Source organism: Mustelus asterias, chromosome 23 (genome assembly GCF_964213995.1).
Source record: "Mustelus asterias chromosome 23, sMusAst1.hap1.1, whole genome shotgun sequence".
In the NCBI taxonomy this organism is placed as follows: Eukaryota; Metazoa; Chordata; class Chondrichthyes; order Carcharhiniformes; family Triakidae; genus Mustelus; species Mustelus asterias.
The window spans coordinates 44,106,433-44,119,270 of NC_135823.1; the positions used below are offsets into that span (position 1 = coordinate 44,106,433).

General features: G+C 41.8%; 1 protein-coding gene across 5 annotated transcripts in view; it reads left to right on the plus strand.

Annotated features, from left to right (window-relative positions):
- The window catches only part of mettl22 (methyltransferase 22, Kin17 lysine), a 62,757-nt gene that overhangs the window by 18,301 nt on the left and 31,618 nt on the right, over positions 1-12,838 (plus strand). For all 5 annotated transcript variants that reach the window (XM_078240391.1, XM_078240393.1, XM_078240389.1 and 2 more), the window contains 4 exons: positions 644-791; positions 2,918-3,286; positions 11,647-11,687; positions 11,769-11,913. In XM_078240391.1, the coding sequence (XP_078096517.1) occupies positions 686-791; positions 2,918-3,286; positions 11,647-11,687; positions 11,769-11,913 (661 nt within the window). In that variant the 5' untranslated portion in view covers positions 644-685. The remainder of the gene's footprint in view (positions 1-643; positions 792-2,917; positions 3,287-11,646; positions 11,688-11,768; positions 11,914-12,838) is intronic.

A 12,838-nucleotide genomic window follows, 5' to 3' on the forward strand; every position in this document is an offset into this window, starting at 1 on the left:
CTCTCTGGGTGCAGAAATCTCTCCTCATCTCTGTCCTAAACTGTCTACCCTGCATCCTCCAACTGTGACCCCTGGTTCTGGACATCCTCACCATTGGAGACATCCTTGCATCTACCTTGTCTAGTCCTGTTTTATAGGTTTCTATGAGACACACCCCCTCCCCAATTCTTCCAGCGAATACAATCCTAACTGACTTAATCCTTCCTCATATGTCAGTCCTGCCATCCCAGGAATCAAATGAACTTGTCAATATATTTTCAGTGAAACATTAACTAAAAAGTAGTTTTTAATTTCATTAAATTAACAGTTAATGCTTGCACTATCTGACTACATTATTAAAGCCTCGCATGAAATGCCAGTGAAGTCCGCTCCTGGATTGGATAAAGAAAAATAGTTAAACCTGGGGCTGGGTTTCATCCATGTTATGATATGCCTCTGAATGTGTAAGTTGCTGAGAGTATACAAAATGTTTCTCATCAGTTGCTTTGTAAATTTAATCTCAACTTAATTGTAACTTTAGGACAAAATGCTTTAGCAGAATTATCTTCAAAATATTGACTGAATGGTGTTTTATTTGTCATTAAGTTAAATGGTACTTTGGGCATGTATTATTAAATATGCACTATTATTTCTGTATTTGCAGTATTTTGATGCTCTGCCATGCTGGATCAGACAGAGGGAATGCATGGATTCCATTACATTTAGGAGTGACACAGTGCTTTCTGATGTCCACATGTACACACCAAACATTAGGCACCTAATGGTGAGACTAAATGCAGTCGGACAACCAGGTACCGTATGAGAATAATGTCACATCATATTTTCCATTACACTCGCTTTTGACTATTTTCACTACTGGCATGTTATTGAGGCAGGTGAAACAATTGGAAGATATCCGAATGCGACAGGTTTTAAAAAAACAAGGTTAATTTTGTCCTCTTTCCTCTGTCTCTTGTTAAGAGACGATTGCTTTAACTGGAAAAAATATAACCGAATTTGTGTTACAATTTTGATTTTCTGCTCGATGTACATCAGGTTACAATGTCATTGGGTCACTTCCATAAGTGACCTTAATACCCCTTACAGACTGCAGGTGCCATCTTCCACCATCCGATCTTCTCCTGGTTGTTGGATGAATATTCATTTAGACTGTGAGGGCCCCATCCTCTCAGGCCCTCCTTCAAGCCACATCCCTTTAGGCCCCAGCCCTTGGCAGTGCCACCCTGGAAATTCCCTCCTGGCACTGACAACTTGGCAGTGTAGTGTCAGTGATTATGCTAGTGTGGAGTTGGAATCAGCAATCAATGAAAACTATTTATTTCAGTAAACCTATTTGCTGGCCCCCACACTTAGGCAACTCAAGCTATAAACCAGGAGAGACACTTACCTGTGTTTGGTATAAACAGTGTATTCACATTAGCTAGATTGTTTTCTTTACAGCAGAGAAGGCTAAGGGGGGGACATGATTGAGGTGTATAACATAATGAGGAGAATGGACAGGGTGAGTAGGGAGCAGCTGTTCCCCTTGGTTGAGAGGTCAACCACAAGGGGGCATAGTTTTAGAGTAAGGGGGATGAGATTCAGAGGGGATTTGGGAAAACATGTTTTCATTCAGAGGGAATGGGAATCTGGGATGCGCTGCCTGGGAAGGTAGTCAAGGCTGGAAACCTTACAACCCTCACAAAATATTTGGATGAGCACTTGAAATATCATAAGGAAATGGGACAAGTGCAGGTAAATGGGATTAGTGTGCCTTTAATGGTAGACATTGTCAGTGCAGGTTTGATGGGCCGAATGGCTTTTCTGCACTATGTGACTCATATATATAAACAATCTCTTTCATGCCAAGCCAAAAAAGTTCCTTTTCTTGTACTAACTTTAAACATGACATTGATCTTTGAAATAATGTGGTTTACTTCTTACATGTCAAAGCCAGATTGAGTTCATTATCTTTTCCGGCTTTAAACTCACCCAACAGCCAAATTCAAACCCACACTTGCAAATTCCTGGCCATTGAGGTGTCCATCAAAAGAATATTTGGTCCTGTGCTTCTCACAGGCTTGACCAAGGTCTTCACCACAGCCACATTTGTCAGTTGAAACTACCCTGCTGGGATGCCAGTAAACTGAGATGTTTGAAATCAAATGATGTGTTTTGATTGGCTTATTCTAAGTTGTCTGAATTAGCTGGTAGGTGGAGAATTGTGTCGGTAGGAGTAAGTCAGGTAACCGAGAATTGTATCAGTAGGAGTAAGTTAGGTAACCAAGGACATCAAATTAAGCCAATTGGTTAAAAAAAAGACAAGGGAAAGTGCAAATATTTTTCCTTCAGTGAGTTGGTATGATCTAGTATGCATTGCCTGAAAGGGTGGTGGAGGCAGTAACTTTCAAAACTGAATTAGACTGTACTTAAACAGAAAAGAACAGGGCTGTGGATCTAATTGGACAACACTTTCAAAGAATGGAATGGACTAATTGGCTTCTTTCTGTGGATTCCGAGTCTGTACATAGCTAAGGTGTCAATCTGACCAAAAATGTTGTTATATTTAAATAAAGGTGTTAAGACAAGCTTCTAAAGTATAATGAAGTAATTCCTTTTCATCCCAGGCTGGTTAAAAAAATTCTGTAACTACTAAAAACTGCAGCCAGCAATAGATAGAGCAAATTATGATCCAAATATTCTAATAGCTAAAAACGTTTCTGTCACAATTCTCATCTGAAAAAAATATTAAAATCTTTTTTATCAATTTAATTAGCATTTTTTTTCCCAACAACTTTTGTAATCAGTGTGACATTGATGCAACCAATACGTAATTGTTGGTGTTGGAAAAATGTACATTCATACTTTGGAGATGATGAGGTGTTGCCTGTTAACTATTTAAAGCTACCATAAATGACTCTTTCAATTAATTTTGCAGTTTTTGTGTCAAAGTTCAGAATCCTACGGAACATTAATGTCTGCAACAACGATGATAGAGGGGACCTGGGCAATGAAGGAAACAGAGCACTCGTTGGTGTAGATAATGTTTCAACTGGTCAGGTTGGTTGCAGCAATATTGTGACAAATGAAAAGAAAGACGAGGAGAAAAAAGAGACAGCGGCCGCTGAAATCCTGCTAGATGATGACGGAGATCTGGATGTTACTCGGAGACCTAGTGATTTCCTTAATTCTTGCGAAAAAGATCTATGGAGGGAGAAAGTGTATCCCACAATCATAAGTAAAGGGGAAGAGGTTCCCTTTGAGGAGTACGATGAGGACCGGAGTATTTGCAATGAGATCAGAATAGGTAAGTTAGTAAAAATGCTCAGCACCGAATCATATGACATAAATTGCATTTTTGAATGCTTGGAACTGCCACATGCTGATCAAATGGGTGGTCTTTGTCTCAATAAGAAATTACGAACCTACTTAAGTTGATTTTTTAAATCTTTTGTAACCAATTAAATAAATTATCCTTATGTCCTACAATCTTGTCGGGCAGATTGGTGCCTTTATTCTGGTTGGACCACATATGGACTAATGAGTAGTTCTGGGCACCAGACCTTAGGAAGGACATATTGGCCTTTGAGGGTTTGCAGTATAGATTTACCAGAATGATACATGGATTCCAACAATTAAATTACAAGGAGAGATTACACAAACTGCTAATATTCCCTGGAATTTGGAAAATTAGGAGTGATTTGATGATGTTTTCAAGATATTGAGGTAGTTGGAGTGAAAGTCTTTCCACTGCTTTGAGGGCGGCACAGTGGTTAGCAGTGCTGCCTCACAGCGCCAGGGACCCGGGTTCGATTCCCAGCTTGGGTGACTGTCTGTGCAGAGTCTGCACGTTCTCCCCGTGTCTGTGTGGGTTTCCTGTGGGTGCACCGGTTCCTCCCACTGTCCTAAAGACATGCTGGTTAGGTGCATTGGTCATGCTAAATTCTCCTTCAGTGTCCCGAACAGGCGTCGGAGTGTGGCGACGAGGGTATTTTCACAGTAACTTCACTGCAGTGTTAATGTAAGCCTACTTGTGACACGAATAATAAATAATAAAATAAAGAGTCTCGTGGCATTGTCTAAAAATTAGAACATGACTTTTTAAGATTGAGATTAGAAAGTATTTCTACATACAAATGGTAAGGGGACGGCACGGTAGCACAGTGGTTAGCACTGCTACCTCACAGCACCAGGGACCCGGGTTCGATTTCCTTGGGTCACTGTCAGTGTGGAGTTTGGACATTCTCCCCATGTCTGCGTGGGTTTCCTCCGAGTGGTCCGGTTTCGTCCCACATTCTGAAAAACGTGCATTGACCTGAACAGCCGCCGGACTGTGGTGACTCGGGGAATTTCACGGTAACTTCATTGCAGTGTTAATATAAGCCTTACTTGTGACTAATAAATAAACTTTTTTTTAAAAACTTTTTTAAAAATATGATCGAAGTTTGGAACTCTCTTCCACAAATGGCAAATGATGCAAGGCTAATTGTTTATTTTAAATCTGTGCTTAATAGGTTTTCTGTTAGCCAAAGATATGAAGGAATATGGGACAAAGAGGGGTGTATAGAGTCTGACTGCAGATCAGCCATGAGCTCAGTGAATGGCAAGGCAGGCTTGTGGCTAAATGGCCTACTCCTATTCTTATGTTCATTAGTTCAGCTTTTATACTGATGTTCAGATTTTATAAAAGATCAACTACAGAGTTGTTGTACATCATACAATCTTTCAATCATTTTAGAATTACTCGGGCCAAAAGTCCTTTTGGCACGCGACCATGACATGTTCAGCACAAAGACTACAAATTAGCCTGGGGCATGGATGGATAAAAAAACAGTAAAAATACCATGTATAGGAAAAGTTTAGTAAGAGTTTTAACAACGCCAGGTTAAAGTCCAACAGGTTTATTTGGTAGCAAATGCCATTAGTTTTCGGAGCGCTGCTCCTTCGTCAGATGGAGTGGAAACCTGCTCTCAAACAGGGCACAGAGACACAAAATCAAGTTACAGAATACTGATTAGAATGCGAATCTTTACAGCTAATCAGGTCTTAAAGATACAGACAATGTGAGTGGAGGGAACATTAAGCACAAGTTAAAGAGATGTGTATTGTCTCCAGACAGGACAGCCAGTGAGATTCTGCAAGTCCAGGAGGCAAGCTGTGGGGGTTACTGATAGTGTGACATGAACCCAAGATCCCGTTTTTGGCCGTCCTCATGTGTGCGGAACTTGACTATCAGTTTCTGCTCAGCGACTCTGCGCTGTCATGTGTCGTGAAGGCTGCCTTGGAGAACGCTTACCCGAAGATCAGAGGCTGAATGCCCGTGACCGCTGAAGTGCTCCCCCACAGGAAGAGAACATCTTGCCTGGTGATTGTCGAGCGGTATTCATTCATCCGTTGTCGTAGCGTCTGCATGGTTTCCCCAATGTACCATACCATGTATGTCCCGAGGCATGGTACATTGGGGAAACCATGCAGACACTATGACAACGGATGAATGAACACCACTCGACAATCACCAGGCAAGACTGTTCTCTTCCTGTGGGGGAGCACTTCAGCGGTCACGGGCATTCGGCCTCTGATCACCGGGTAAGCGTTCTCCCATGCGCCCTTCACGACACATGACAGCACAGAGTCGCTGAGCAGAAACTGATAGCCAAGTTCCGCACACATGAGGACGGCCTCAACCGGGATCTTGGGTTCATGTCACACTATCGGTAACCCCCACAGCTTGCCTGGACCTGCAGCATCTCACTGGCTGTCCTGTCTGCAGACAATACACATCTCTTTAACCAGTGCCTAATGCTCTCTCCACTCACATTGTCTGTATCTTTAAGACTTGAGTAGCTGTAGAGATTCGCATTCTAATCAGTATTCTGTAACTTGATTTGTGTCTCTGCATGCCTTGTTTATGAGCAGATATCCACTCCATCTGACGAAGGAGCAGTGCCCCGAAAGCTAATGGCATTTGCTACCAAATAAACCTGTTGGACTTCAACCTGGTGTTGTTAAAACTCTTACTGTATTTACCCCAGTCCAACACCGGCATCTCCACATCATAGGAAAAGTTTTTAATCAGGGTTTTCTAAACGTGTTGCTTTGTTTACTTTAGAAATTAGAAATTTTAGTCGCTGTGGAAGAAAAATGACCCTTTTTAGGAAAGATTTTGAGTGATTCGTGAAGAAGAGACCACCCATGTGGTGGTATGACAGAACCAGGACAACTGTTCAAATTAACATTAAAAAGCCCATTAAAACACTACCTACCGCAATACGTATTAACACACTGGCTAGAGATGGATTATTTTGTAAGGACAGAAGCATCATATAATGTAATGCACACAATTTTAATTTTGATTTGATTTATTATTGTCATATGTATTAATATACAGTGAAAAGTATTGTTTCTTGCGCACTATACAGACAAAGCATACCGTACATAGAGAAGGCAAGGAGACGGTGCTGAATGTAGTGTTACAGTCAGAGCTAGAGAAAGATCAACTTAATATAAGGTGTTCAATTCAAAAGTCCGATGGCAGCAGGGATGAAGCTGTTCTTGAGTTGGTTGGTACGTGAACTCAGACTTTTGTATCTTTTTCTATGTCCGGGGTGCATGGGTCCTTGATTATGCTGGCTGCTTTTCCAAGGCAGCGGGTAGTGTAAACAGAGTTAATGGATGGGAGGCAGGTTTGAGTGATGGACTGAGCTTCGTTCACGACCCTTTGTAGTTTCTTGCGGTCTTGGACAGAGCAGTAGCCGTACCAAGCTGTGATACAACCAGAATGTTTTCTATGGTGCATCTGTAAAAGTTTTGTACCTAAAATGTGGGATTGGAGTGCAAAAATAAAGAAGTCTTGCTAGGGTTTTGGTGAGATGCATCTGAAAATACTGTATGCAATTTTGCTCTTCACATTTGAGAAAAGATCGGCTTGCATTGGTGGCAGTACAGCAAAGATTCACTAAATTTGTCTAGCGGATGAGACAGCTGTTCAATGATGAGAAGTTGAACAAATTGGGCCTATATCTTTGGAATTTAGAAGAATGAGATGTGGATGCAAAGCTGGGCTGAAAAATGGCAAATGGAGTTTAACCCTGATAAATGTGAGGTGATTCATTTTGGTAGGACAAATTTAAATGTGGATTACAGGGTCAAAGGTAGGGTTCTGAAGACTGTGGAGGAACAGAGAGATCTTGGGGTCCATATCCACAGATCTCTAAAGGTTGCCACTCAAGTGGATAGAGCTGTGAAGAAGGCATATAGTGTGTTAGCTTTTATTAACAGGGGGTTGGAGTTTAAGAGCCGTGGGGTTATGCTGCAACTGTACAGGACCTTGGTGAGACCGCATTTGGAATATTGCGTGCAGTTCTGGTCACCTCACTATAAGAAGGATGTGGAAGCGCTGGAAAGAGTGCAGAGGAGATTTACCAGGATGCTGCCTGGTTTGGAGTGTCGGTCTTATGAGGAAAGGTTGAGGGAGCTGGGGCTGTTCTCTCTGGAGCGGAGGAGATTGAGGGGAGACTTAATAGAGGTTTATAAAATGATGAAGGGGATAGATCGAGTGAACGTTCAAAGACTATTTCCTCGGGTGGTTGGAGCTATTACAAGGGGTCATAACTATAGGGTTCATGGTGGGAGATATAGGAAGGATATCAGAGGTAGGTTCTTCACGCAGAGAGTGGTTGGGGTGTGGAATGGACTGCCTGCAGTGATAGTGGAGTCAGACACTTTAGGAACATTTAAGCGGTTATTGGATAGGCACATGGAGCACACCAGGATGGTAGGGAGTGGGATAGCTTGATCTTGGTTTCAGATGAAGGTCGGCACAACATCGTGGGCCAAAGGGCCTGTTCTGTGCTGTACTGTTCTATGTTCTATTGAAACCGACAGAATTCTGAAGGAGCATGATAAGATGGATAGTGAGAGATTGTTTCTATTGGTCAGGGAGTCTGAAACACGGAGGCACAGTCTCAGCATAAGGGGCCAATCATTTAGGACTGAGATGAAGAGAAATTACTTCACTCAAGGGATTGTGAATCTTTGGAATTCTCTATCCCAGAGTATTGTAGATGCTCCATTGTTGAATACATTTAAGGCTGGAACAGAATTTTGGTCAAGCAGGGAATTAAGTTCTGATGAAGGGTCATCTAGACTCGAATCGGTTCTATTCTTTTCCCACAGATGCAGTCAGACCTGCTGAGAATTTCCAGCATTTTCTGTTTTTGTTTTGGATTCCAGCATCCGCAGTATTTTTCTTTTATCTGAGGGAATTAAGGGATATGGGGAGCAGGCGAGAAAATTGAGTTGAAGGTCGAGATCAGCTATGATTGCGTTGATTTGATTTATTATTATCACATGTATTGGCATACAGTGAAAAGTATTGTTTCTTACGTGCTATATAGACAAAGCATTCCATTCATAGAGAAGGAAAGGAGAGAGTGTAGAATGTAGTGTTACAGTCATAGCTAGGGTGTAGAGAAAGATCAACTTAATGTGAGGTAGGTCCATCCAAAAGTCTGATGGCAGCAGGCTCAGTAGGCCATGTTCCTGCTCCTATTTACTGTGCTGCTTTAAGTTGGCTTAGTTTTATCACTGTGCATTTTTGTGATCAATGTTAAGGCCACAAATAAATCTATAAATCTGATCTATATCTCTGTGTAAATCTTGTACACATGCGCATTTCCTGTCAACTCTTTCAATGATAAATTTTGATGTCTAAATTAGTACTGGGAACTTGTTACTTGTAATTACACCTTTTCCTCAATAGATTCAATGGACGCCACTGGAGGGAGCTTCTAGCTATTGTGTGACCCGTTTATGTAGGCAGTTTTCATTCTAAATTTGAAGCTGGAATTTTTATTGGAAATATGAAATTAAAAATTGGATATATAGCTTTAAAGTGGGGATTGAAGTACATCTCTATATGGGCTCCATTTTTTCCTTGCCTTCTACATGTGGTCTTGACTGCCTGGCAGTGGATGGCATGTGAGATCGACTAGTGTTAAGAGGTGGAGGTAAAATAGAGCTTATTTCATTATTTAATCGGGTTGTTCAAGCTTGGAAGGTGCTTCTAAATTTCAGTTGGAGGTCAGAATCAGGCAATGTTAGTCATTGGTGTGAATTCTGATGGGACTGACAGATTGTAAAACATTGCTAATTAATTTCCTATGGTGTTACTCTTGGTAAGTCAAAGTACGCACCACTTTACAAAGGTAGTAAAAGGTTTTGGCTGGAATTTCTACAATTGCGGAGTGGTTGTGCATCTGTAGTGGGATGGGAGTTTCACCTGCTACAAGAATATAACATTGAGCCCTGCTGATTTTGCTGCAGTTAGCCCACATTACATATTTCTGGATTACTGTTGAGGGGTTTTGTGGAGGCAGTGGCAAGGAGAGAGGGATTACAGATGCGAGGTCTAACTCAGCCTGGTATGTATGCCTCCTTTGTGTTGCCTGGTATGCTCAAATTAAACACTTGCAAAAGTAGTCGCATTAATCTGCAACTTTGCCATCAGTTGCACGTGCTTTTTGGCCCTTTAACTTTTAGATGTCCCTCCACACATATCAGCATTGGGCACTTGTATTGCAGCAGTAGCGTCCCAACCTCTGAGCCACAATCTTCGGGTTTAAGTCCAACACCAGGACTTGTTGGCCGTGGAAGGAGTGTTCATACTGTGGCTGCATGGGCTGATAATCGCTCGGGAATCCTTCCCCAACTATTCCCCAAAATATGTGTGATGATATGCTTGGAATAAAATGAGGTACTTTGGGATATACAAGCATCCTTTGGACCTAGCATTGCTATGGTTCAAATGATGAAAAATACATTTGATAAAATATTTCTGTTATTCCCAAAGTTACAATATGATTCCCCAAGTATGGCTAGGCCCATTATATGTTCCCTTCCATTTCTGGCAGATGAGAGCAAGAAACTGATGGAGAACTGTCTTAAGAATTTTCCACAAAATTTGCTAATTTTTCACTGGAGGGCCAGTGTAACTCAAGTGGAAAATCTAAGGTAAAGCATTACTATTCTGTTAAAGTGTAAATGTGTGCCACAATGTTAAATTGACCAATAAACAATGAGAGAATTAACCCAAAGGTTACTGTTCAGTATGGACATTGGAACTCTGGCTTTGAAATGTGCCATAATCATTTAAGTACATGCTGACATTTTGTTTTCTAGGAGAGTTTTCTTGTTGATTGCAGTTTGAAGTATGATACAGCAAATTGTGTTAGATAGTGTGATGGTTGCCTGAAGTATGATCAAGCTACACAAACGTTTTGTATGTGAATAACAGGGGCGATATCCTAGGGAATTGGGAGTGGGACGTTGTTTGGGGAACACAGTAAGCTCTTGGGTGCTGTGAAATGCAATCAGGTCGAGGATATTACCATAGTGAGAAGGGTGCCAGAAATGGGAGCAGAATATTATAGTCTGGGAGTATTGGGAAAGGGTGGTCTACTTGTGGTCTACCATAAAGGAGTGCTAAGCAGCATAATTATGTGGTCCCTAGACGGGGCGGCACGGTAGCACAACTAAATATTGGGAAATCTAAAGCTATTGTCGGTTGTTCTCGCCACAAACTCTGTTGCCTCTCCATGGTTTGTATCCCTGAAAACTGTGTGAGCAAGATTGTTTGCAACTTTAGTATCATGACCCTGAAATGAGTTTTCAGTTACGTATCCACACCCATCACCAAGAGTTCTGACTTCCAACTTTGTTACTTTGATTGGCTTGAAATCTGCCTCAGCTCATCTGCTACTGAAATCCTCACATGTGCCTTTGTTACCTCTCGATTTGACTATTCAGTGCTCCCTTGGCTGGTGTTCCATCTTCCAACTACAAAATGTTTAACTCATTTAAATTCTGCTGCCTGTATCTTAACTTGCATCAAATCTCATTCACTTATCACCCCTGTGTTGCTGACCCTCATTAGCTCCTCGCCTCAATTTTAAACTGCTTTTCAAATCCCTTGTGACCTCGCTGCTCCCTATCTCTACATCCTCCTCCTGCCCCACAAACCTTCATGATCTCTGCACTCCTCCAATTCTAGCCTCTTGCACATTCCTGATTCTAACCGGATGTCGCCCACAAGTCTTCCCATCTTGGACTTAATTAGGGCAGAGGCCAGAAGGCAGTGGTGTCCCCACCTTGCCACCTTCCCACTCTATTAAATGCTGCCCCACCACCAAACCCTCTTGGAGGAGGGCACTAAAATGAGCTTCAGGAATCATTTCTTGCACCGGTAATAATGGAAATGTGCAAGTCGCTCCTCGAAAAGACTGTCAGTGTTCGGTTAATTGAAATCTTTGTTAGGCCCCAAAGTGGGGCTCGAACCCCAGCTTTCTGACTCAGAAATGGAAATGTTACCACTGGGTCAAAGTCTCACTCCATATGCGCACTATTCCTTGTGAGTATAAACATATAACACACATTGAACATATACCAATAATACCACAATTTTCCTGTTGGGACAGAATACCATTTAGTTACATTTTGAAATGGAACGTTGTGACCCACTTGGTGATTTTTGATGCATAATGGATAAACATAGGAAAAGGCATCATGATCTCCATGAATATTATGGATGTAATTAGTTATGTTTGTGGTGTGAATGGCATATGAAGTTTGCCTCATCAAATACAGTGTTGTATTGTTTCCTTTTAACAGAACACACCATGGATACTACATTGGAGGATGTTGGAAAGCAGGTACGTATATGCATCTTACAGTTGAAATTAAATATAAATAGTCTTTTAATAATTTTTTGATTGCAATCTTCTTGTCTGCAGGTATGGCGTGGTGCCTTCCTTCTTGCTGATTACATTTTGAACAACACCTACCTATTCAGAGGCAGCACTGTGCTGGAGCTGGGAGCAGGCACAGGACTGACCAGCATTGTCATGGCAACTGTTGCTAAGACTATTTTCTGCACAGGTAGGATGGAAACCTGGTTGGATAACGGATTAACATAGACCTGTAGATAGAGCCTATCCATGATTAACGCAAGTTTTGAAATTGCACTGTCAATGTGTGCAAATGTAGTGAGAAGCTGCTTTCAAATCAGTCTGTATACAGGTTAGTGCATGGTGTTGGAGCAAAATGGTTTCTCGTATAGTTTTGAGCAAGAGTACAATTTATGATTAATTATTCTGTTTATTTGTACTTAAATAAAGATGCATTAACACCATAACATGATTCACTGATAGTGAATGGGCGGTACAGTAGCACAGGGGTTAGCACTGTTGCTTCACAGCTCCAGGGACCTGGGTTCGAATCCCGGCTTGGGTCACTGTCTGTGTGGAGTTTGCACATTCTCCTCGTGTCTGTGTGGGTTTCCTCCGGGTGCTCCGGTTTCCTCCCACAGTCCAAAGATGTGCGGGTTAGGTTGATTGGCCATGCTAAATTGACCCTTAGAGTCCTGAGATGCGTAGGTTAGAGGGATTAGCGGGTAAATATGTACGGATATGGGGTAGGGCCTGGGTGGGATTGTGGTCGGTGCAGACTCGATGGGCCAAATGGTCTCTTTCTGCGCTGTAGGGTTTCTATGATTCTATGTATTCCAGGGTAATTAATGGGGTTAAGTGGAATTAAGGGAAGGACTAATTATAGGTGTGGCAGAGAGGCAAATGGAGCCAACATAAATGAGGCAAAATATAAAGTTTAAAGTTAAAGTTTATTTATAAGTGTCACAAGTAGTCTGACATTAACACAGCAATGAAGTTAGTGTGAAATTCCCCTAGTTGCCGCACTCCGGCGCCTGTTCGGGTACACTGAGGGAGAATTTAGCACAGCCAATGCACCTAACCAGCATGTCTCTCGGACTGTGGAAGGAAACTGCAGCACCCGGATGAAACCCATG